This window comes from Diabrotica virgifera, chromosome 9 (genome assembly GCF_917563875.1).
Source record: "Diabrotica virgifera virgifera chromosome 9, PGI_DIABVI_V3a".
Classification (NCBI taxonomy): Eukaryota; Metazoa; Arthropoda; class Insecta; order Coleoptera; family Chrysomelidae; genus Diabrotica; species Diabrotica virgifera.
This window is the reverse complement of record NC_065451.1, coordinates 150,794,763-150,817,654: the sequence shown is the minus strand read 5'-3', so window position 1 is coordinate 150,817,654 and position 22,892 is coordinate 150,794,763. Positions and strand designations below refer to the sequence as shown.

General features: G+C 32.4%; 1 protein-coding gene across 5 annotated transcripts in view; it reads left to right on the top strand.

Annotated features, from left to right (window-relative positions):
- Nucleotides 1-22,892, top strand: part of LOC126892329 (uncharacterized) — an 86,568-nt gene that overhangs the window by 42,945 nt on the left and 20,731 nt on the right. For 2 of the 5 annotated variants that reach the window (XM_050661836.1, XM_050661832.1), the window contains exons 4-5: nucleotides 2,327-2,524; nucleotides 6,122-6,724. In XM_050661836.1, coding sequence (XP_050517793.1) covers nucleotides 2,327-2,524; nucleotides 6,122-6,724 — 801 coding nt within the window. The remainder of the gene's footprint in view (nucleotides 1-2,326; nucleotides 2,525-6,121; nucleotides 6,725-22,892) is intronic. The other 3 variants (XM_050661835.1, XM_050661834.1, XM_050661833.1) reach the window with 3 other exon arrangements.

The window sequence follows — 22,892 nt, the reverse complement described above, 5'->3', positions numbered from 1 at the left end:
CTTACCTTAGTACAAATGTGCACATAAAAAAAGTTACAGCCCTTTGAAGTTACAAAATGAAAATCGATTTTTTCCAATATATCGAAAACTATTAGAGACCTTTTATTGAAAATAGACATGTGGCATTCCTATGGTAGTAGTATCTTAAGAAAAAATTATAGTGAAATTTGGACATCCCATAAAAATTTTATGGGGGTTTTGTTCCTTTAAACCCCCCAAACTTTTGTGTACGTTCCAATTTAATTATTATTGTAGTTACATTAGTTCAACACAATATTTTAAAAACTTTTTTGCCTCTTAGTACTTTTTCGAAACGTCAAATATTTGTCAAATCCACCACATATTTGTATATGGCTAAGTACGATTATGGAGACTTGGTAATAATATGAAAATTTATTTAAGATTTACATTTTTAGGTATATTTTGAACCATATTAAAAAAGAAGTAATATCTCGATAAAAAGTGCCTTCTCGAAAAAATACAAAGAGGCAAAAAAGTTTTAAAAACACTGTGTTTAACTAATGGTACCGCAGTAAAAGTTTAATTGTAACATACACAAACAGTTGGGGGGTTTAAAAGAACAAAACCCACATAAAATTGTTATGTACACATATTAAAAAAGAAGCCACAACTCGATAAAAACTGCCTTATCGAAAAAATACAAAGAGGCAAAAAAGTTTTATAAATATTGAATTTAACTAATGGTACCACAATAATAATTTAATTGGAACGTACACAAAAGTTTGGGGGGGTTTAAGGGAACAAAACCCCCATAAAATTTTTATGGGGTACACAAATTTCATATTAATTATTTTTTAAGATGTTCCTGCCATAAGAATGCCAGATGTCTATTTTCAATAAAAAATCTCTAAGAGTTTTCGATATATTCGAAAAAATCGATTTTCATTTTGTAACTTCAAAGGGCTGCAACTTTTTTTATGTGCATATTTGTACTAAGGTAAATTAGGTTCATTCGAATTATTTTTGGTCTCAGAATATGTGATTTAATTTATGACCTGTATTTTCGTTACACCCTGTATATAATATATTAATTTTTTAATTAATTAATTTTTTAAAATTAGCTAAATTTCCGTTCAAACCAAATAAGAAGTAAATAAAACTTAGACACCCTGTTGAGAACCCTGACCGCTGCGCGCAATTGCAATCTGCCCGAACGTTTAATCATCAATTTAAGTATCTGGCAACCTCAAAAATACTAATTTAAATATGAGTTTGTAAGCCTCGAAAATGCGTATTTTCGCATTTTTCAGATTTTAAATCGCCTATAACTCGAAAACTATAAATTTTTAGGAAAAATTACAAGATACCTTTCTTGTTTAGAATGACCCAAAAAACCTAAAAATATATATGTTCCAGGGCAATAAAACGTAATGTTTTGTATTTGTTTAAAAAAAATTGTTTGAACAATTTCTGCCCAAACATTCCGCCCGGCACCCTTCAGATTTGTTTAAAGGGACATTTTTGAATAGGAATCCACAAAGAAACCGAATCAGAATTTTTTTCAGACGGGAGCGGTCTCACCACATGGACTATTGTGGCAAGCTGAAAATTGATTCAAGACTCAATGGTTCAACTCATATGTTTCGTAAGCTTAGTTTACGGTACGTTTTAATTGGCAACCAGGCATTAGTAAGTCAACAATATATCGAGGATATTAGGCCTGGATCCCGCGTACCAAAAAAAGTTTATTAATAGCAAGCTGAAAATTGTTAATAGCTTAACGGTGTCTAGTCGGACAAACTTTGATGTACGGGAACACTGGAAGTTTTAATTGTGTAACAGGTTACAGGTTTCGAACGTTAGACTACGAAAACGTCCCATGTATTTTGTCAAACAGAACTTCCAATTGTTACCCTTCCATTAAACTCTGGTGCAAAAATCAGACTGTTATTTACCACCAATGTCCCACCTGTCATTTGACATGTTCTACGTGCCGGACTTATTGAAATGCCCAATATATTTGTCGGGTAAACATTTTTTCATATATTATAATATAAACATAAAAATATATTCATATATTTCGTATATTATAAAATATAATATACTTAAAAACAACCTGCTAGTTTTCACAATCATAAACTTGTCACGATGGACAAGTTCCACAATTAAAACTTACCCTGTTCCAGTGTTCCCATACATCAAAGTTTGTCCGACTAGACACCGTTAAGCTATTAACAAATTTTCAGCTTGCTTTTAATAAACTTTTTTTGGTACGCGGGATCCAGACATATAAACACATTCGGCAATATATTTAGACCATATTTCTGTCAATAACATTATCATGAACAGATTTTTTTCTATTTAGGTTCAAAAAGTAGCAAATGTACTCCAAAATCAGAAAAATCTGACAAGAGGAGGAGTAGTTTGAAGAAAGGTAAGGGTGATCCTTGTGAGTGTAATGGACGATCACCTGAAGATGATGTGATGTTTGCAAAAACAGATCAATGCACAGACTCCTGTCCATTTAAACCCTGTATAATAGAACAACAAGGCGGTGGTCCAGGTAAATAAAATATACATACAGTGATGAGGGCGTTAATAACCGGCAAAATAACTGAAAAGACGAAAACATACTTAATACCTTGTAAAATAAAAAGAGATGAAACTAGCAGAAGTGAGAAATTATCCCATATAGTTTCCCATCTTTAGACCTTAGCTTAAGCCATAATTAGCTAGTTGGCTTCAGTCATAATTGTACGTATGACGTTTTTCCTACCTAACCTAGCTTTATTAGGTTATGTATGTTCTCTTCTTTTTCTTTGGTTTATTAGCCTCCACCTACTTATGTGTTTGGCCAGCTCATCGTCTCAGAATAAAGGCAAAATCCCTTATTCACCTACAATTTGGGGTTGATATGGAACAAATAAAACAAAGGTAAAAACTTGTCTAGCTCAGGGGCAAATGCCAACCATTACACAATCTCATAATGTTGCCTCGGATAGGTGTAGTGAAGAACCTAGATGGTTACAGAATGTTTTTACTAAGAAACAATTAGAGCAACATTTTCTTGTGGCAGCTTATGCAATTTAGTATTTATTTTATACTTAATTGGCACTCAGTTAAGTGGTTTCGATATACTTGCGAATTTGGAAATGTTTATTTTAAACAAAACAAAAATTTTAAACAAAGTTTAGCTGATGTTCCTTTTAAGTGTTTTACTATTTTAGTTCGGAATAAGCCACAATTTTAGTTTGAAAATAAGTTTATTTGACGTTTCGATTTGGATTTGACGTTTATTTGTGTCAGTCAAAACGAATAACATAATATATGTTATTAAAATAGAATGTTTTGTTTTTCGACGTCATACGTATAAATTATGACTGAAGTCAACTAGTCACCTATAAGAACTAGCTTTTTCTCGTACTATCTCATCTCACAACTTAATTGTTTATAATTAGATATTATGGACTTCTTGGAATACCTATAATATAAACTTTTGGCATCATTAAACTTTTGTTTAATATAAAACATACAGTACGTAAATCGTTCAGCTGGACATAGGGAACATACATTGTATATATTTAGATACATATATAGATACATTATTACAGATATAAACCAGAAAATGCAGAGATGGACACAATATATAGCACAGCTTTTTGAAGACAAAGAGAGAACAGAACCAAAAGAATTTAAAGATGATACTGGACCTGACATTATACGAGAAGAAGTCGAATATGCAATGAAACAAGCTAAAAGTGGTAAATCTCCCGGGCCTGATGAAGTTCCTATCGAATTACTCACAATTGTGGATACTGAATCTATTGACCTTCTTTTGGATTTATTTAACACCATATATATATATATATATATATATATATATATATATATATATATATATATATATATATATATATATATATATATATAAACGTCCAAGGAGTAATTGGGTTACTAGTAAATAAAAAAGTACTGAGGTAACAGCTGGGAAAACCCTGGTACTGAGGAAGCAATGAAAGACTGGTGCTTCAAAGTGAGTGTCTTTTATTTTCTATTGTTTTTAAGCCTAAAAACAATAGGCGAAAGCTTGACCAAAATAAAAGACACTCACTTTGAAGCACCAGTCTTTCATTGCTTCCTCAGTACCAGGGTTTTCCCAGCTGTTATCTCAGTACTTTTATATATATATATATATATATATATATATATATATATATATATATATATATAACAGGTATAATACCTAAAGAATGGCTCCAATCGACATTTATACTGCTACCCAAAAAAGCCAATGCAAAGGAGTGCAATGAACATGGCACCATAGCCTTAATGGGCCATGTCTTGAAATTGTTTTTAAAAGTGATTCACAATAGAATACATAAGAAATTAGACGAAGGCATAAGTGATACACAAATGGGATTTAGGAAAGGTCTGGGAACACGGGACGCACTGTTTGCAGTAAATGTTCTTTCGCAGAGATGCCTAGATATGAATCAGGAAGTATATGCCTGTTTCATTGATTTTGAGAAGGCATTTGACAAAGTGCAGCATAATCGTCTCAAAGAAATTTTGTTAAATAAAAACATAGACAGTAGAGACATTAGAATTATATGTAACCTCTATTGGAATCAGACAGCAAAAGTAAAAGTTTAAAATGAACTGACTGAGGATATCCAGATTCGTCGTGGGGTGCGACAAGGGTGTATTTTATTACCATTGTTATTTAATTTATATAGTGAAGCCATCTCAGAATTAGCGTTGGCCGAAGTCAATGAGGGCCTAATAATAAACAATGAACCACTTAATAATATAAGATACGCTGACGATACCGTACTTTTAGCGGGAACACTAGAAGAATTGCAACACCTTGCTCAACAACTAAATATACATTGCAACGATTATGGACTAAAAATAAATTTGAAGAAAACCAAGTTCATGGTATTTACAAAAGCACAAAACATCAGAGTTAGACTAGTACTGGATAATACAGAAATTGAGCAAATATCTTCGTACAAATACCTTGGAGCATGGATCACAGAAGATACTGATCAGACAAAAGAAATAAGATGCCGCATTGAAATTGCACGATCCATTTTTAACAGAATGAGGAAACTTTTCTGTAATCGCAATATCAATATAACGCTCCGGATAAGAATGCTTTGTTGTTATATTTTCTCCACCCTTTTGTATGGGGTTGAGGCATGGACACTAAAACAATCCAACATTAAAAACCTGGAAGCATTCGAAATGTGGTGTTATAGACGTATTCTAAAAATATCATGGACAGATCGTAAAACAAACGCACAAGTGCTCGAACATCTAGGAAAACAGTGCGAAGTTTTTAATTCCATAAAAATCAGGAAGTTGGAATACTTGGGGCACATCATGAGAGGTGAAAAATACGAACTATTAAGGAATATAATGCAGGGCAAAATCAAAGGCAGAAGAAGCGTAGGAAGACGTAAAATCTCGTGGCTACGCAATCTCCGTGAATGGTTTGGATGCAGCTCAATTGAAATATTCCGGCGCGTAACCAACAAAATTATAATTGCCAGAATGATTTCCAATCTCCGAGAGGAGCGGAACTTTAAGAAGAAGAAGAATAGATACATTGTATTATATTGAGATAATTGTGGCAACTGAGCTCTATCGATGACAATGTGGTTGTTAGCATTAAGGGGCATTAACCTCAAAATTGACAACTCATTTCGTCTGACATAAATAAACGCCAAAATATGACAATGTAGTAGCTAAATATTTTTGGCCTAAGGGAATGGGAAAACTGTTTAGTTTTGAAATTAGTTTTTAAATAAAAAATATTTTAAAAATTGAAGTAAAATTATTAACTCATTAATCATAAACTTTGTTTTTGATTTATTTATGGACAACCTTGCCTCAAAACTGACTCGTTCTAATCATTCTAACAGCCCTATTGCACCAAAAACTCGTACTCGAACAGAAGCTTCAACTAACACAGGTTAGCGCAGTTGCCACAATTCCCTCAATGTATATTCCCTATGTCCAGCTGAACGATTTACGTATTGTATAATAAAGAAAACAAGAAAACAAGAAAAAACAAGTTAACTATATAATTATTCTTATACTGTATGTCTAGCTAGAAATTTAATTTTGATTTCATAACGAAAGTAAATTTTTTCAGGTCCAGGATATCCAGGAGGATACAATGCCTTCCAGTCTTCCTACAATGGCGCTATTCCATATGGTCCCGAGGGTGCTGCATACAATCCACTTCTTTCTGGATTACCCATGAATCAGGAAATTAATTACGGTCCAGGTGTAGGAATGGGTGCACTTGGTGGACGTTTACCAGCCCAAAGGGGTGGTGCTCCTTGTATAGAATGCGATATTAAACCAAATCCACCATGTGCAACAGTATATGGTGGCGGATTTACCGGATTTGGTGATTTGAATGGATATCCTACAGGTATACCAATGCAACCAGGCATTCAAATGCAACCAGGTATGCCAATGCAACCAGGTATGCCAATGCAACCAGGTATGCCAATGCAACCAGGTATGCTAATGCAACCAGGTATGCCAATGCAACCCGATATACTTATGCAAAGTATGGCCCCTTTGCCAACAAACGGGGGATACGCACCAGTTCAACCCCAACAAAACGGACCTCCTGTGTGTCGCCCTAGCCAAGGTCCTCAAAGAAGTCAAGAATTAGACCAACCTTGCTCTGAGTGTTTCCCCTGTCCATTTGCTGAAGAACCACCTAAAGACGACGGCCCTGAGGGTAATAATAACATTGGCCAAAAATTGGCAATATTTATTAGATTTTGTGAGAATTCTGAAACTGGTCGATTTTCTTTTCCAATCCCTCACTTTCACGTGATTAACGTCTTCCTCCATTTTATTAATCTATCTCATTCTGGGTCTACCCCTTCTTTTGGGATCGATTAGTTTTCTGGTCATAACTGGTTTACGCATTATGTTCGTTACCATTCTTTATACATATCCCAACCACCTGATCCTTTATGACGTTGTTGGTTCTTCTTTTCCTCCCGTCTTCTGTCTTACGTCCTCCGAATAAGCGTCTCAATATTTTCCTTTCCGATATTTTCAGAGTATCCTCTTCCTTCCTATTGAATCTTCATGCCTATCAGACATGTTACTGTGGGTCTAATTACTGTTTTATATATTCGGAGTTTGCCTTGTCTAGAAACGTATTTTGAATTCATTAGAGCTATTAAACTGCGCAATTTTTTATTCTATTTTGCTATTCTCGCATTGGACTCCTATTTCTCTTTTCGATTTTCATCGAATACTACACTCAGGTATTCAAAACTGTTCACCCTTTTAAAACCATAACTTTTACCACTTACATACAGTACTCTAAAATCTTCTCCTTTTTTCTTCTCTCCCTAACACGATCGTATATTTGGTTTTGTTATCATTTAGCTCCAATTAAAATTTTTGTGCTTCTTCAATAATTTTCCTCACAACTTTTCTTAATAATTATTTCGGGGTTCTTGCTAAGATCATCAGATCATCAGCAAATGCCATGCACCGGTGCTCATTTTTCATGTTTATTTCCTCCATCTTCATACTGCATTTTCTGATTACAGATTCTAACATTAAGGGCCGGTTGTTCGAACGCTAATCAAAAATGATCATTATCAAATATTTAATTACTGTCACCAACTGTCAATGTCAACTTTGTTTGGGTTGCTGAAAACATAATTATGGATTACAATTATGAAATTAGTTGTTAATCAATTATGTTAATAATTGTTATGTTAATTGATTAACTAATCTCATAATTATAATCAATTATGTTTTCAGCAACCCAATCAAAGCTGACATTGACAGTTGGTGACAGTAATTAAATATTTGATAATGATCATTGTTGATTAGCGTTCGAACAACCGGCCCTAAGGTTACTCCACATTATTCAACTTAGGGCCGGTTGTTCGAACGCTAATCAACAATGATCACTATCAATTATTTAATTACTGTCACCAACTGTCAATGTCAACTTTGATTGGGTTACTGAAAACATAATTGATTATAATTATGAGATTAGTTAATCAATTAACATAACAATTATTAACATAATTGATTTAGTAATTTCATAATTGTAATCAATTATGTTTTCAGCAACCCAAACAAAGTAGACATTGACAGTTGGTGACAGTAATTAAACATTTGATAATGATCATTGTTGATTAGAGTTCGAACAACCGGCCCTTAATGTCTCAAGCCCTTTACAACCATAAATTGATCTGAAATGTTATTTAATGAAAATGAGAGACATCTTATATTTCAATTCGTTCATAATAGGGGTCGTGTGGTAGTTCATTTGAAAGGTTATTAAATTCTCTATTCAGTAACATAAACGCAATATTTATACAGGGTGACCAAAAAAATATTTTTTGAATTAAATTAATTAACGCAAAAAGAAGAATTTATGTAATTTATTTAACTCAAAATACAATTTACTGCTGTCAGAATATAGAAAATATTGTTTACTTGACATATAAACATTGTTTTTCCCAATTGAAGAGGTGGATTCCAAAAGGTCTTAAGTCAAAAAAGTAAATTTTTCAGGAACGAATTTTTTCTATGTTTAAGAATATAATTAAATGTTACTTTGGAATAGAATCAGTTATGTAATTTGCAGGTTCAAATTCTAGTTTCAAGACAATTTAAAGTAAGATTTGAACACAAAATCATGGCTTTTAAGAAGTTAAACATTTGTTTTTTTTTCAAAACGACCTTTAGTCAGCGACTTAAGCACTTTTGCAAAATTCATGTGGGAGACAACTGCATAGAACAAGGCATGACTAAAGCACTTTTGGAAGACATTACTGATTTATAATAGAGAGTTATTGCCAACGTCTTTTAAGTCGACCTGTAATAAAAGATCCTTTATTTTGACATATAAGCATGCGCAGTATTGCGTCTTTTATTTTTGTCTTTTAATAAAATACAGGCCGCCTGTATTTAAGGAAAATTAGAGGACACCTTTATTTTAATAAAAGTTCTTTTATTTTGACATAACGTGTCAAAAATGTGAAGAAAGGTCTAACTTCACTTGTATTTTGAATTTATCTTGTCGCTTCTTTGGATTGATAATTTATGTATTGTGGGATTGATATTTGATTAAACTTTCATCATTAAAGTTGTATGTTGGGTTTTATTTATTAAAAACAACTATAAGTAATATTCTGAGATATAGATTATTGATGTTTTGACCCAAACGAATATAGAAAAGAACATTTTATTGAAGCTTGAGTTATTACAAGAAGTTGTAAAAAGGAATATTACATAAATAATTTTAAATTGTTACTAATTACAATGATCAGACTTAAAATATCAGTAACTCATTTATTAAACTCAATATATTTTACATTTTTCTATAGAAATAAATATTTATTGAAGATATAAGAGATTGAAGATATAAGATCAATAAATTTTAATGAAAGTTAGGATTTGTTAAAATTCTAGATTCAAAATAGAGTTCTATTCAACAGATATATAACAACAGGTTAACAAAATAAAACAAAGGTTCAAGTATTTATTTTTGAAAATTTAATCTTTATAGATTAGAATCTATAAAGTTTTTAATCAAAAGTATTAATACACTTTCATTTCCATGCCATCTTCTTCTTTTGGTTCTTATCCGTTTCGAATGTTGGAAATCATATAGCAATCGTAACCTTGCTAGCTGCGATTCGAAACAGTTCCATTGATATTCTCCCTCTACCAGGTCTTCGCTTACCTTTGACTGTACCTTGCAATATGTACTGCAGCAGGGAGTAACGGTGCTGATTTATCATATGTGTCCCAGATACTGCAGTTTTATGCGTTTAATGGTAAACACAATCTCCAATTCCTTCTTCATTCCTCCTTGTTCGTGATCCATTTCATGCCATCAGTATTTGTTTATTTAAACATTGCCAAAAAAATTAATAAAAACCAGCATAAAGCTTAATTCTTCTATTATCTTTTTGTATATCGGGAAGTTTATCTGACAGATTAGAGGTTTTTTCATTTTCAGATAACTAATTATTGGGAAGTTTATATAACAGTATCCTTAGTATCTGCCTTTTCAGCTCCGGATAACTAGTTAACGGGAAGTTTTTTTCTGTCAGATATCTATTAGTATCTAATCTGTCAGATAAACTTCCTGATAACTAGTTATCCAGAGGTGAAAAGAAAGAAAGAGAGGGCCAAATGGATAAAAGATCAAACGCCAATAGCATGTATATTTATAAATTTATTATTTAAAACCTGCTAATGATCATAAAATACTTAAAATCAGTCACCAATATAATATTTATATTTATTTATAAATTTATTAACAAACTGCAGTCCAATAAAAATAAAATTAGTTTAAGCGCTAGCTTTAAATGTCGAACAATAATTTTAAACAAACACACACACAATTTAGTCGCATTAGATTAGCTCCTGGTTGAAAATGTACTGCCACAGCTTCTATATCAATATCAACAGCACACTCATTTGCCAGTATTTCAACGTTTTCTCTATTATGTACTACTGCAATATGTAAAACTGAACAAGCTGATATTATTCTTTGAATAAAAGGTAACTTGCATCTCATTACATATGGTAAAATGGGAAATCTCTTCACAATACCAAATGTTCTTTCAATAACAATTCTTGAAGGGATTTGTGATGGATTATAAAAACACAACTTCTGTCTGAAAATTCTGGAATGGTGTGTCATTCGGTAGTTGTAGTTGAGGAATGGATATCCACTATTTCCTAATAACATATTCTCCAGAAATTCCCCATTACATATACCCATAATGCAAAAGTATTTAAAAACTCCTAAAATAGTATTTCCAATTTATTGCACTTCCATATTATTGAACGATGAGTATTATCGGATATATTATGTTGTTCTCTAAACATCTTTAAATGACAAAATAATTAAATTTAACGTTTTACTCTTCAATTATCTTATTTTAATTTATATCGACAAATGGAATTTTATAGGTTATTTTTATATTTACAAAAATATTTCATGTCATTTGTCAAAATAAAAGATTCTTTAACTGCGTTTGCAATACCACTCTTTTAGACCCGTCCTGTATTTGTCCTTTATTAAAGTATCCTGTAATAAAGGATCCTTTATTTGCCGGTGGCAATAACTCTCTAATCTGTATAGTATACTTAACTTAATCTGTTATGGCATGAATTGTTTTTGTAATGTTAGAAATGATGCTCTAGAATCAGATACAACTAAAAACTGCCAAGAGGCAGGTGGGTAGTGACATTTAATTTAAGCGAAGAGCAATGTTTATTTATTAAATATTTTTTTCATATATTCTGACAGCAGTAAAATGTATTTTAAGTTAAGTAAATTACATGCATTCTTCTTTTTTCGTCAATTAACAAGTTGATGAACAGAACGTCTATAGACATCTAATTTCGATTGATGTAATGTGACACAACGTCTATAGACGTTGCATTTTCCCTATTCTACTTTGCAAAATACATATAGTGTCACAATGCTTGTTTATACATTTGACGCATTGTCCGTCAACGTGTTAATTTAATTTAAAAAATTTTTTTTGATCACACTGTATACATAATAATGTTGATGTTTATATTACTGACTAGATAATTGAATAAACTTTCAAATGAGCTTCCTCACGACCCCTATTCCCATTTAAAAAATTCATCAATTAGGCCATCACGTCTAAAGGAATGACGTCACTATTATGGCATATTTGTCAAAAAATCGTAATTTAAAAATTAAAATCTACTTGTCACGGGATTTTTCTCCAAAGTGGCCTATTCTCGAAAAAATGAATTTATTACATAATTTTGAACTGCTTTATATGGTCTGCTCTAACTAAACGAAAAGAGAAATAATTTTTTTCCCAATGCCGAATTAAAACAAATAATTCGATACGGACGCTGTAGCGGCATCTACTTACAGTGTACAGATTCTAAAGGTGCCGGTGGGGGATGGCGTCTATCTATCTATCTATCTATTAGCCTTGCGACATCAAATATTGGACATAGGCCTCCCCTTCGCTCCTCCATCTTTCTCTATCCTGAGCCATGTGCATCCATTTTGAGCCTGCTTGGTGTTTTAGGTCATCTGCCCATCTCATCTGTGGTCTCCCTCTCTTTCCTTTATATGTCCATGGTCTCCACTCTGTAATAATTTTATTCCATCTTTCGTCTTTTTGTCTAATCGTATGACCGGCGAATTTCCATTTTAGTTTAGCTGTTTGACGAGTAGCATCTTTAACTTTTGTGATATTTCTTACCCAGAAATTCCTTTCTCTATCTGACAGTCTTACGTTAATCATTTGTCTTTCCATTGCACTTTGTGTTTTCGCAATTCTGTCCATATTCGCTTTTGTGAACGTCCATGTTTGACATCCATATGTAAGGACCGGAAGAATACATTGGTCGTAGATTTTCGTTTTTAGATATTGGGGATGGCTGGTGTATGAGAGAGAAAGTATTCGAAATAATGAAACAACAAATACATTATTTCGAATACTTTCTTTCTCGTACATCCCCCACAGGCACCTTTAGAATCTGTGCACTGTAAATATAAAATACACACTATATATTCTGGTAAGTCCTGTATCGATGCTTTCTAATACTTGCAAAGCAAACTAACCATAAGTTAAAAAAGGGGAAATCTAAAATTTTCATTTTACTGCCTGTCTTTGCAATCCATTTATATTGTAAGTAAAAATTCCAAGAAATTCTTGAGTATAGCTATTTAGTCCAGTATAGTATTTTTATCCAGAAACAAAACATGCAGATAAACTTTACCTTTAGAAAGTCTGTATCTCCTTTAAGGAGAAGGTTTGGTCTATAGTAGATCTGTTCTTTCTAAAGCCGACTTGGTACTCTTGTAGGATTTTTCCCGTATAGCAATTTAATTTATTTCTCAATATTCTTGCCAAGATTTTGTATGCAAAGGTAATACCTCTATAGTTGACACACTTCAGTTAACCTTCCTTTTTTATGTAGCGGGCATATGCGGGGCTCCTACCAATCAGTTCATTTTAGGGATCATTTCATTTTCCCGTACTTGCACTCTTAGTTGATATATCCTATATCCTTCTCTGCAATTGATCTCCACCAAACTTGATCATGCCGATGCATATGTCATTTTTCCAAGAACTTTCGTTATTTTTCATTTCTTGCATTGCTATCATCACCTCCTCCTCTGTATCTGCATTTCAACTATCTCATCTTCTCCAACTGCCCAGTTGTCTACTGCTTCGCGCTTTACCTCACCGTTCAATAACTGTTCAGAGTATTTTTTTTACTCCGTCCGACTAACACACAATCCACAACTTTATCTTCTCTTTAAGAGCTACCAAATAGAAAGGGATTCGAAATATAACGAGCTTTAAAAGATCTAAAAAATAATAAAGCTCCAGGACAAGACAACATAATTGCCGAGCTCTTAAGAATAAACAAGACGGTATGGTCTAAGAGCTAGCAACGTTTTCGAGAAAGTATTTTAAGACAGCTGATTCTTTCATATATTGTTCCCTATGCTTCCTCGAACACCGCACCGGCCATCTGGCTGCTGATACAGGTTGCGTTCATTACTTACTGCGCAGCACACCTGTACAGGTAAATAGGGTGATTGATTAGTGTGATAAAGCTTAGTAGGTCCGCTATAGTAATAGATAGCAATAAAAGTTAATAACAAAAATTTTAACCAACTTTGAGCTTCACATTACAAAATTAGATACAATGTTACAGGGTGTTCGATAACATAGTGGCAGACCAAACTTTTGTTTTTTTAAATGGAACAACCCAAATACCTGCCAATAGGTACCGAACTATCGAACATCACATTAGAAAATAATGAAATCATCATGCCCTGCGACCATTACACATATCTAGGAATCGTTTTTGACACAACGGGGAAAGATGATGAAGAAATAAAGAGAAGAATAACACAATCCAGAAAAACAATAGGTTGTCTAAACAGCGTGCTGTGGAATCATGAAATAGGAAAAAGAAGAAAACACAATATCTACGAATCTCTTATTAAAAGCAGTCTATTGTACGGAGCAGAAACTTGGCGGATAACCGAAAACAACAGAAGAAAACTGGAGGCAGTAGAAATGGACGCTTTTAGAAGATCAGTAGGAGTGTCACGCAGAGAGAGAATACGTAATGATGAGATAAGACAGCGAATGGGGGTTGACGGCTCTCTAACAACAGACATAGAAAGAAAACAGCTGATATGGTACGGACACGTCCAGAGGATGGATAACTCAAGACTCCCTAAAATAATTATGCAATGGGTACCACCAAACCGCAGAAAGAGAGGAAGACCCAAGAAATCTTGGAGAGAGGGAGTAACGAAGGCGATGAGCGCAAGAGATCTTAGAGAGGGCCAATGGGATGATAGAGTGTCATGGAAATTAGGCATCGGACAACGTCGCAAGACGTTTTAAAACCGATTTATATATATATATATATATATATATATATATATATATATATATATATATATATATATATATATATATACAACCCATATTTTAATTTATATTCGAAATGTTCTTAACTTTCCCATCACAAAAATATAAAGGTTTAGAGAAAAAGACTAAGTTTTCAATCTAATAGCATATAAAACAACACCAAAAATGCTGCTCTACACCCTACCAGACCGAAAACAATGGGAACCTTCTCTGGTTACACCTCCGAGGCTTCTAAAATTTGCAAGCCATAACGGATGCTGAGACTATAAGGAAGATGAGGGAATTTTACAATTTATAATTCACGTCCCATCTGCTCAGCGCGGTAAAGTTCCAACGAGAATGGTTATCTTCGTACTCCAATGAGAGTAAACAGGTATATCAAAAATGAATATCCATTTTCAATTTCGTTGCAACACGAAACTACAGCCGCGCCATATCCCAGTAGTTTCGTGCCTGGGGCGGCTGTAGTTTCGTGTTGCAACGAAATTGAAAATGGATATTCATTTTTGATATAAAATTTGTTATGTTTTACAGGGTATTTACAAAGTTATAACCAATGTTCTACGAAAATCGTAATAAGTTCAGCTCCCTGTATAAATAAAAATAAGCACAACAGCAATGGTTTATTGGTGCCATATTTGTTTGTTGATTGTCAAAATTTATAAAAATGGTTGATATTGCTAATTTTCTTTATATCGAATACAGGATGATAACTCAAAAAGCAAGTACATTATTTTCTCAGTAATTTTAAATACATAGTCTTCGCTACTTTCCAATACAATGGAAATTAGCTCAAATTACTATGATTCCAAAACCTGGTAAACCCGCAACACAAGCAAATTGATATCGCCCTATAAGCCTACTCCCAATAATGTCGAAAGTATTAGAACGGCTACTATTACATAAAATTGAGCAAGTTGTCCCCATAAACGAAATGTTAATTTCAATTTTAATCCCAACACCAATTCGTATTTAGACGTGAACACTCAACCATCCAACAATGCCACAGAATAGTATATAATTAAAACAACTCTTAAAGAAAAAAAGTTTTGCGCTGGAGTGTTTCTCGATATACAACAGGCATTTGATAGGGTATGGAATCAAGGTCTACTCTATAAACTGAAATTACACCTAACAGACCAACTATACTTTATTCTAAAATCGTATCTTACTGACCGATACTTCCAAGTCAAAATTGAAGACAACTTCTTAAATTACCACATCATCCAATCTGGCGTACCACAGGGTAGCGTTCTTGGCCCATTTCTGTATCTGATATTTACAGCCGACGTTCCAGCCAGAAATGATACCTTCTTAGCTACTTTTGCTGATGATAAGGGAATCTTAGCAGTGGATGTCGACCCTACTGTAGCATCACAAAAAGTACAAAATCATTTAGACCAATTACAAAACTGGCTCAAGCGATGGAAAATAAATGTTAATGCCAGCAAATCAGTACAAATTACTTTTACAACCAGAAAATCTACATGTCCTCAAGTTTCTATAAATAATACTCCGATTCCCATCAAACCAGTTGTCAAATACTTGGGATTGCATCTGGATGAAAAACTCATATGAAAAACGCACATTAAAACTAAACGTAAACAATTAGACCTTAAACTAAAAAATATGAACTGGCTATTTAACAAGAGGTCTCAGTTATCTCTTGAAAATAAACTGCTTCTGTACAAAGGTATACTTATACCAGTTTGATCATACGGAATAGAGCTATGGGGCTGCAGTAAACCTTCAAATATGAAGATACTCCAAACATTCCAGTCCAAAATACTCCGTATGATAAGTAAAGCTCCATGGTACGTATCCAACCAGACACTTCACAATGATGTGGACATCCCACTAATCAAGGACTTAATAAAAAATCGTTCAATAAAATATAAAAATCGCACCACTGATCACACCAACGAATTGATAAATAATTTATTCACCCAACCACTTGCTGAAAGAAGACTAAAGAGAATATGGCCAGAGGACCTACCACAATAATACTTAGACAACCGTCACTGGACGGTACGTAACTCATGTTAGGTTCAATTGACTTACATACCAGTTCCATCTTATCAGTTGGTATGTTTCTACCCTTTACCTTTATGCAGTTGTAAATAACGCAATGTGGAATACTGTAGTAAGCAGCAGCCTCCCTATATGTTACTTCTTTTTTGTTTTAACATCTGTCACCTCATTTTTAAATTATTCAAAGAGTATTTCATTGGTTGTCTCTTCCGTATGTACTTCCTCAACATTTCAAAAATGGCAAGACCTGTAACCTTAACATAATAAATTGATTTCTATTTACCTCACATTGTTTCCATTTACCCCACATTGTTTCCATTTACCCCTAACAGGTGTTTTCATTTACCCCATGTTCAAGATTTAAAGGGGTAATTGTGAACACTTACTGTACTGACTTCTTGTAGTAAATAACATTAAAATTAACATTGTAGACAATACAGTGATGAGCGCACTAATAACCGGCAAAATAACGCAAAAGATGGAAAACATATTAAGTTGTGAGATAAAAAGAGATGAACCTAGTGGAGGTGTTAAATGTAGCGATAGTAACTTATAGATTGACATTATATTGATTGTTTCCCACCTTTAGACGTATCGAACGAATTTGAAAATTGCCACTGTCACAGTGACAGTTTTAGTTGACATACTCCTCTGATACGTCTAAAGGTGGGAAACAATCAATATAATGTCAATTTATATGTTACTATCGCTAAATTTAACAACTCTACTAGTTTTATTTCTTTTTAACTCACAATTTAATATGTTTCCCATCTTTTGCGCTATTTTGCCGGTCATTAGCACGCTCATCACTGTATAAATATTCTTGTAGTAAGTAGCTATAAATTATATAATCACTATTAGTCTGGGCAGATTATCGGAGAATAGGCCATTTTTGGGAAAAGTTATTTACCAGCAATTTTATTGCTGGAATCGAATCTTATGATTATACAGTATGTCCCTGTAAGTTGTATCCATATGGAAAACTTTTTTATTATTAACTTTACGAAAAAAAGTTATTCTTCATAAAAAGCTCTGCATCGTCCAAAACCTAAGATTTAACCATCAAATATCAATTTTTTTGAATATTATACGAGATATGTCAAAAAGTTTGAATTTCACTCAAGAGTAAAGTAGCTTTATTTTTCACAATATTGAAAATCCCTATTATGAAAAGATGATTGGAATTAAAAATTATATTCTAGTATGCAATTACATCCTTCTAATTGAAAAAATTTTTTTTTGAAAAATTATGGATTAACATTATTTTCAGTTATTTCAATTCAGATAACTCTTTTATAATTAATTTTACGAAAAAAGGTGATTCTTAATAAAAAGTTATACATAATCTAAAACCTAAAATACAACCATCTTATAACAAATTTTATCAATTTTATACGAGGTATGTCAAAAATATGAATTTCGCTCAAGAGTAAAATACGTTTATTTTTCACAATATCGAAAATTGTTATTATGAAAAGTTATTTAGAATTAAAAACTATGTTTCAGTATGTAATTACATCCTTCTAATTGAAATATTCTGAACTACAAAAATACTTTACTTTTGGTCTAAATTTATCTTTTTTGACATACCTCGTATAAAATTGATAAAATTTGATATAAGATGGTTGTATTTTAGATTTTAGACCATCCAGAACTTTTTATTAAGAATTACTTTTTTTCGTAAAATTAATAATAAAAGAGTTATCAAAATTGAAATAACTGAAAATAATATTAGTTATCCATAATTTTTCAAAAAAAATTTTTTTTTTCAATTAGGAAGATGTAATTGCATATTAGAATATAGTTTTTAATTCCAAACAACTTTTCATAATAGCAATTCTCAATATTGTGAAAAATAAATCTAGTTTACTCTTGAGTGAAATTCAAACTTTTTGACATACCTCGTATAATATTCAAAAAATTTGATATTTGTTCGTTAAATCTTAGGTTTTGGACCATGCAGAGTTTTTTATGAAGAATAAGTTTTTTTCGTAAAGTTAATAATAAAAAAGTTTTCCATATGGATACAACTTACAGGGACATACTGTATATATTAATAATATAGGTTTGCCACAGTCCACAGATAGTGTGCTACTTTTTTTATAAACAAAATGGCGCCCGAAAATCGTGTTTTTTTCAATTTTGCTCTATAACTCCAAAGATTTTAACTTTACACCAAAAACACCCAAATAAAATTTCACTGTAATTAAATTATGCATAGTGATGTGTTTTTCCCGATTTACTTCGACGAAAATTTTCCCCGGAAAATGCGGGTTTTTCCAACAAAATCTTTAATTTTCAACTAAAATTTTAGATAAGTAATTGTTTACTAATAATTAAATAACTTGGTAATATAAAAGCTCTTTTTGTATAGATTATAATTCTAGAAGCCGATGGAAATTGATTAAACAGTTTAGCAACAATAAAATTAGTAATTAAAAATTTACGGTCGCTATAATAATCATAATAATTATGACACCTAAGAATAACTATGATTTTTGTATAAAAAGACACTATACCTATCTAATGTACTTTACAGAATTGAATTTGGATTATTTATGTGGCCTCAGGAATATTTTAAAATTATAAACAATTTTTTGGCTTATAAACAAAGAGAATATCTCGGGAAATATTAAATTAAATTAAATCATGAAAACGGCATTGGAGACAAAGCGACAGGACGCTTCTTCTAAAAGAAAAAACGTTTAATTGTGATGAGTGGTTCCTGAGATACAACCGGTCAAAGTTGACCGGCATTTACGGCAAAGGTATAACCAATAGGATCATAATTTTTGAACAGTCACCTTTTTATTTTTTTTCTCTTTCTCCACACCAATTTTCATATCTTTAAAATACTCATAACATATATTATTATAATAAAAACTATCGATAGTACGAGTGAAAATTGCCAAAAATAGCAAAATTCCAATCAAAAATTAGGTTGAAGAAAATATAATCTCAAAGTTTAAAATCGGTATACAATAAAAAAATGCATTGGAATTTTGCTAGTTTTGGCAATTTTCACTCGTAATATCGATAGTTTTTATTATAATAATATGAGTATTTTAAAGATATAAAAATTGGTGTGGAAAAAAAACAAAAATAAAAAGGTGATGGTTCGAAAATTATGATCCTATTGTTTATATCTTTGCCGTAAATGCCGGTCAACTTTGACCGGTTGTATCTCAGGAACCACTAATCACAATTAAACGTTTTTTTCTTTTAGAAGAAGCGTCCTGCTGCTTTTTCTCCAATACCGTTTTCATGATTTAATTTAATTTAATATTTCCCGAGATATTCTATTTGTTTATAAGACAAAAAATTGTTTATAATTTTAAAATATTTCTGAGGCCACATAAATAATCCAATTTCAATTATGTAAAGTACATTTGATAGGTATAGTGTATTTTTATACAAAAATCATAGTTATTCTTAGGTATCATAATTATTATGGTTATTATAGCGACCGTAAATTTTTAATCAACAATTTTATTGTTGCTTAACTGTTTAATCAATTTCCATCGGCTTCTGGAATTATAATCTATACAAAAAGAGCTTTTATATTACCAAGTTATTTAATTATTAATAAACAATTACTTATCTAAAATTTTAGTTGAAAATTAAAGATTTTGTTGGAAAAACCCGCATTTTCCGGGGAAAATTTTCGTCGAAGTAAATCGGGAAAAACACGTTTCTATGCAGAATTTAATTACGGTAAATTTTTATTTGGGTGTTTTTAGTGTAAAGTTAAAATCTTTGCAGTTATAGATCAAAAATTAAAGAAAACACGATTTTCGGGCGCCATTTTGTTTATAAAAAAAGTAGCACACTATCTGCGGACTTTGCATACCTATATTATTAATATATACAATCATAAGATTCTATTCCGGCAATAAAATTGCTGGTAAATAACTTTTCCTTGTATTTTGTTAATTAGCCCAGAGTATATAGGTACCTACCTACTTAATACAGAGAGATAAAATTTGTAAAATATTGGCACTGTTCTAAATCGATTTATGTGTTTAAAAACAATCAAATTTAAATTGCACAGAATGGACATTCACTTACTATGTAAACAAATGAATAACATATTTCATTTCTAGCCGTAGGGAGTACTGTTTCCAATCGCCTCTGTTTACAATTATCCTGATTGACCCTAGTACTCTTACACAAGAAAGGGGACAAATGTGACCTAAAGAAATATAGAAATATATCGTTGCTCAGTCAAATATGCAAACTATTTATGAGAATCATTAACAATCGGTTGAATTACAAAATGGATAATTACCAACAGGTTGAACAGGCTGGCTTCCGCAAAGAATTTAGCACACTAGACCCTTTGCTGACAATGAAAACATTGTAGGCATGGATCCCGCGTACCCAAAAAAGTTTATTAATAGCAAGCTGAAAATTTGTTAACAGCTTAACGGTGTCTAGTCGGACAAAGTTTAATGAAGGGGAACACTGGCGCTCGAAACACACTATAAGAATTTTGGGACATCTTGGCTATTAGTGCACCCGACCCTAATATGTCTGTGTAGATTTTGGCATTGGATCCGACCATCACTTGTAACACCGTTGTCGTATCCTCTATTTTTTCACACTATCACGTTATAATTTTTTGTGATATTATATTTGTGTGTGAAATGTATCATTTGTGTATTTTAAGTATATTCTAATATGTTATGTATAGATAGGTTTTTGTGAAGTTTAACTTGTTAGGAATAGGAACCTTGTAATATTGTGTAATGTGTTAAAAGTAAGTAGTTTTGAAACATCAATTAAGTAAAGTTTATTATGTTGTTGTTTTCACCAATTTTGAAAAAATTTGAAAACATTGAATTATCCACGTCCGTCTGTCCGTCCGTCCATCTTGTCCGTCCGACCGCGAATATAACTCCTCTGTCACTATAGCAGGTAGAATGACAAATGAGGTGTCAAATAAAAGCTTATAATCCAAGGATGGTACTAAAGGTGAGAAATTTAACGTAGGCTGTCTGTCCGTCTGTCTGTCTGACCGCGTATATAACAACAAATGAGGTGTCAAATAAAAGATTATAAAATTCCTCACCTTTAGTACCATCCTTGGATTATGAAAGGATTTGGGAGCAAAGTATGCTAAATGTGCAGTCACTCGAGCGCTTTGGGGACCTATTGGGTTATGAAGAATAGGTCCTAAAACCAAAAAAAGTTAAGTAAAATTTTCCATTTTAGTGGGCGCTTGCCATTTTTTAATTTAATTTTCCATTTCCAACAATCGTTTTTCCGATTATAACACCATCTATCCATAATTCGAAAAAATGTTTCGTATAAAAGTTACTTATTTTTACGTAAAGAATTCAAATCTGCAATAAAAAATGAGGGCTCCTATTTAAGATTTTAAAGTAACCCCCCACCCCACATCCATGGGGGTCGTGTTTGGTGCCATTCGATAGATTTTTCAAAAATATTAAATAAGTGTATTTTACAGTTTTTCAATCTGATGTTCATTTCGCAAAATATTCGCTTTTTTCTTGTGAAACTTTGGGACTCACCCATTTCCTTACGCCCGGCTCAGATTTTTGAAATATACACTCTTTTGCATGAACTTAACTTACCTTATCTTAATCTGACAATTTCGAGTTTTTTTAAGGATAGATTTTTTTTCAGGCCCCCCTTAACGAACTCCCCTGTGTTAAGAGCCAATATATGGTAGACATACATCTGCAGGGTACCAGGTTTCTCCCCATATGCTAATCTGACGCGCTCGAGTAACTGCAAAAATCCCCGCTTGGGCTCCCCTACCATTATAAGCTTTCGTTTGACACCACATTTGTCATTTTACCTGATATAGTGAGGAGTTATATTCGCGGTTGGACGGACAGGTGGACAGACAACCTATGTCAAATTTCTCACCTTTAATACCATCCTTGGATTATAAGCTTTCATTTGACACCTCATTTGTCATTCTACCTGGTATTCGCGGTGTGCAAGTACTTGGAAGGGAAACGAGAAACGACCGTGCGCGAGTCGCGGAGAAATATTGCAACTATCTTAAATAATTCATATTGTCAATTGAAATTGTCAAATTGACGTATATTTCATACCTTCCGTCATTGAAGCAGTAAAATTATATATTGCTCCACAATATTGATATTATATGCAATTATTATATAAAGGTAAATTTAATTAATTGTATTTTGCTTGCAGTGCTGCATTTTAATAACTAATTTTATTTACTACATACAATTGTTTACGTTTGCATAACATAACCTGCATCTTATTTTTTCTTCTTAATATTTTTTTGGACTATGGCCTTGACAATTATCCAGCAACCAGGACTAATATAATTGGCCAATATAATTAAAAGTGCGAATAAAAGTACATAGCGTAGAAATAGAGGTCGCTTTGCCGAACTTGCACGGTCCCAATAGTGACGGAGGA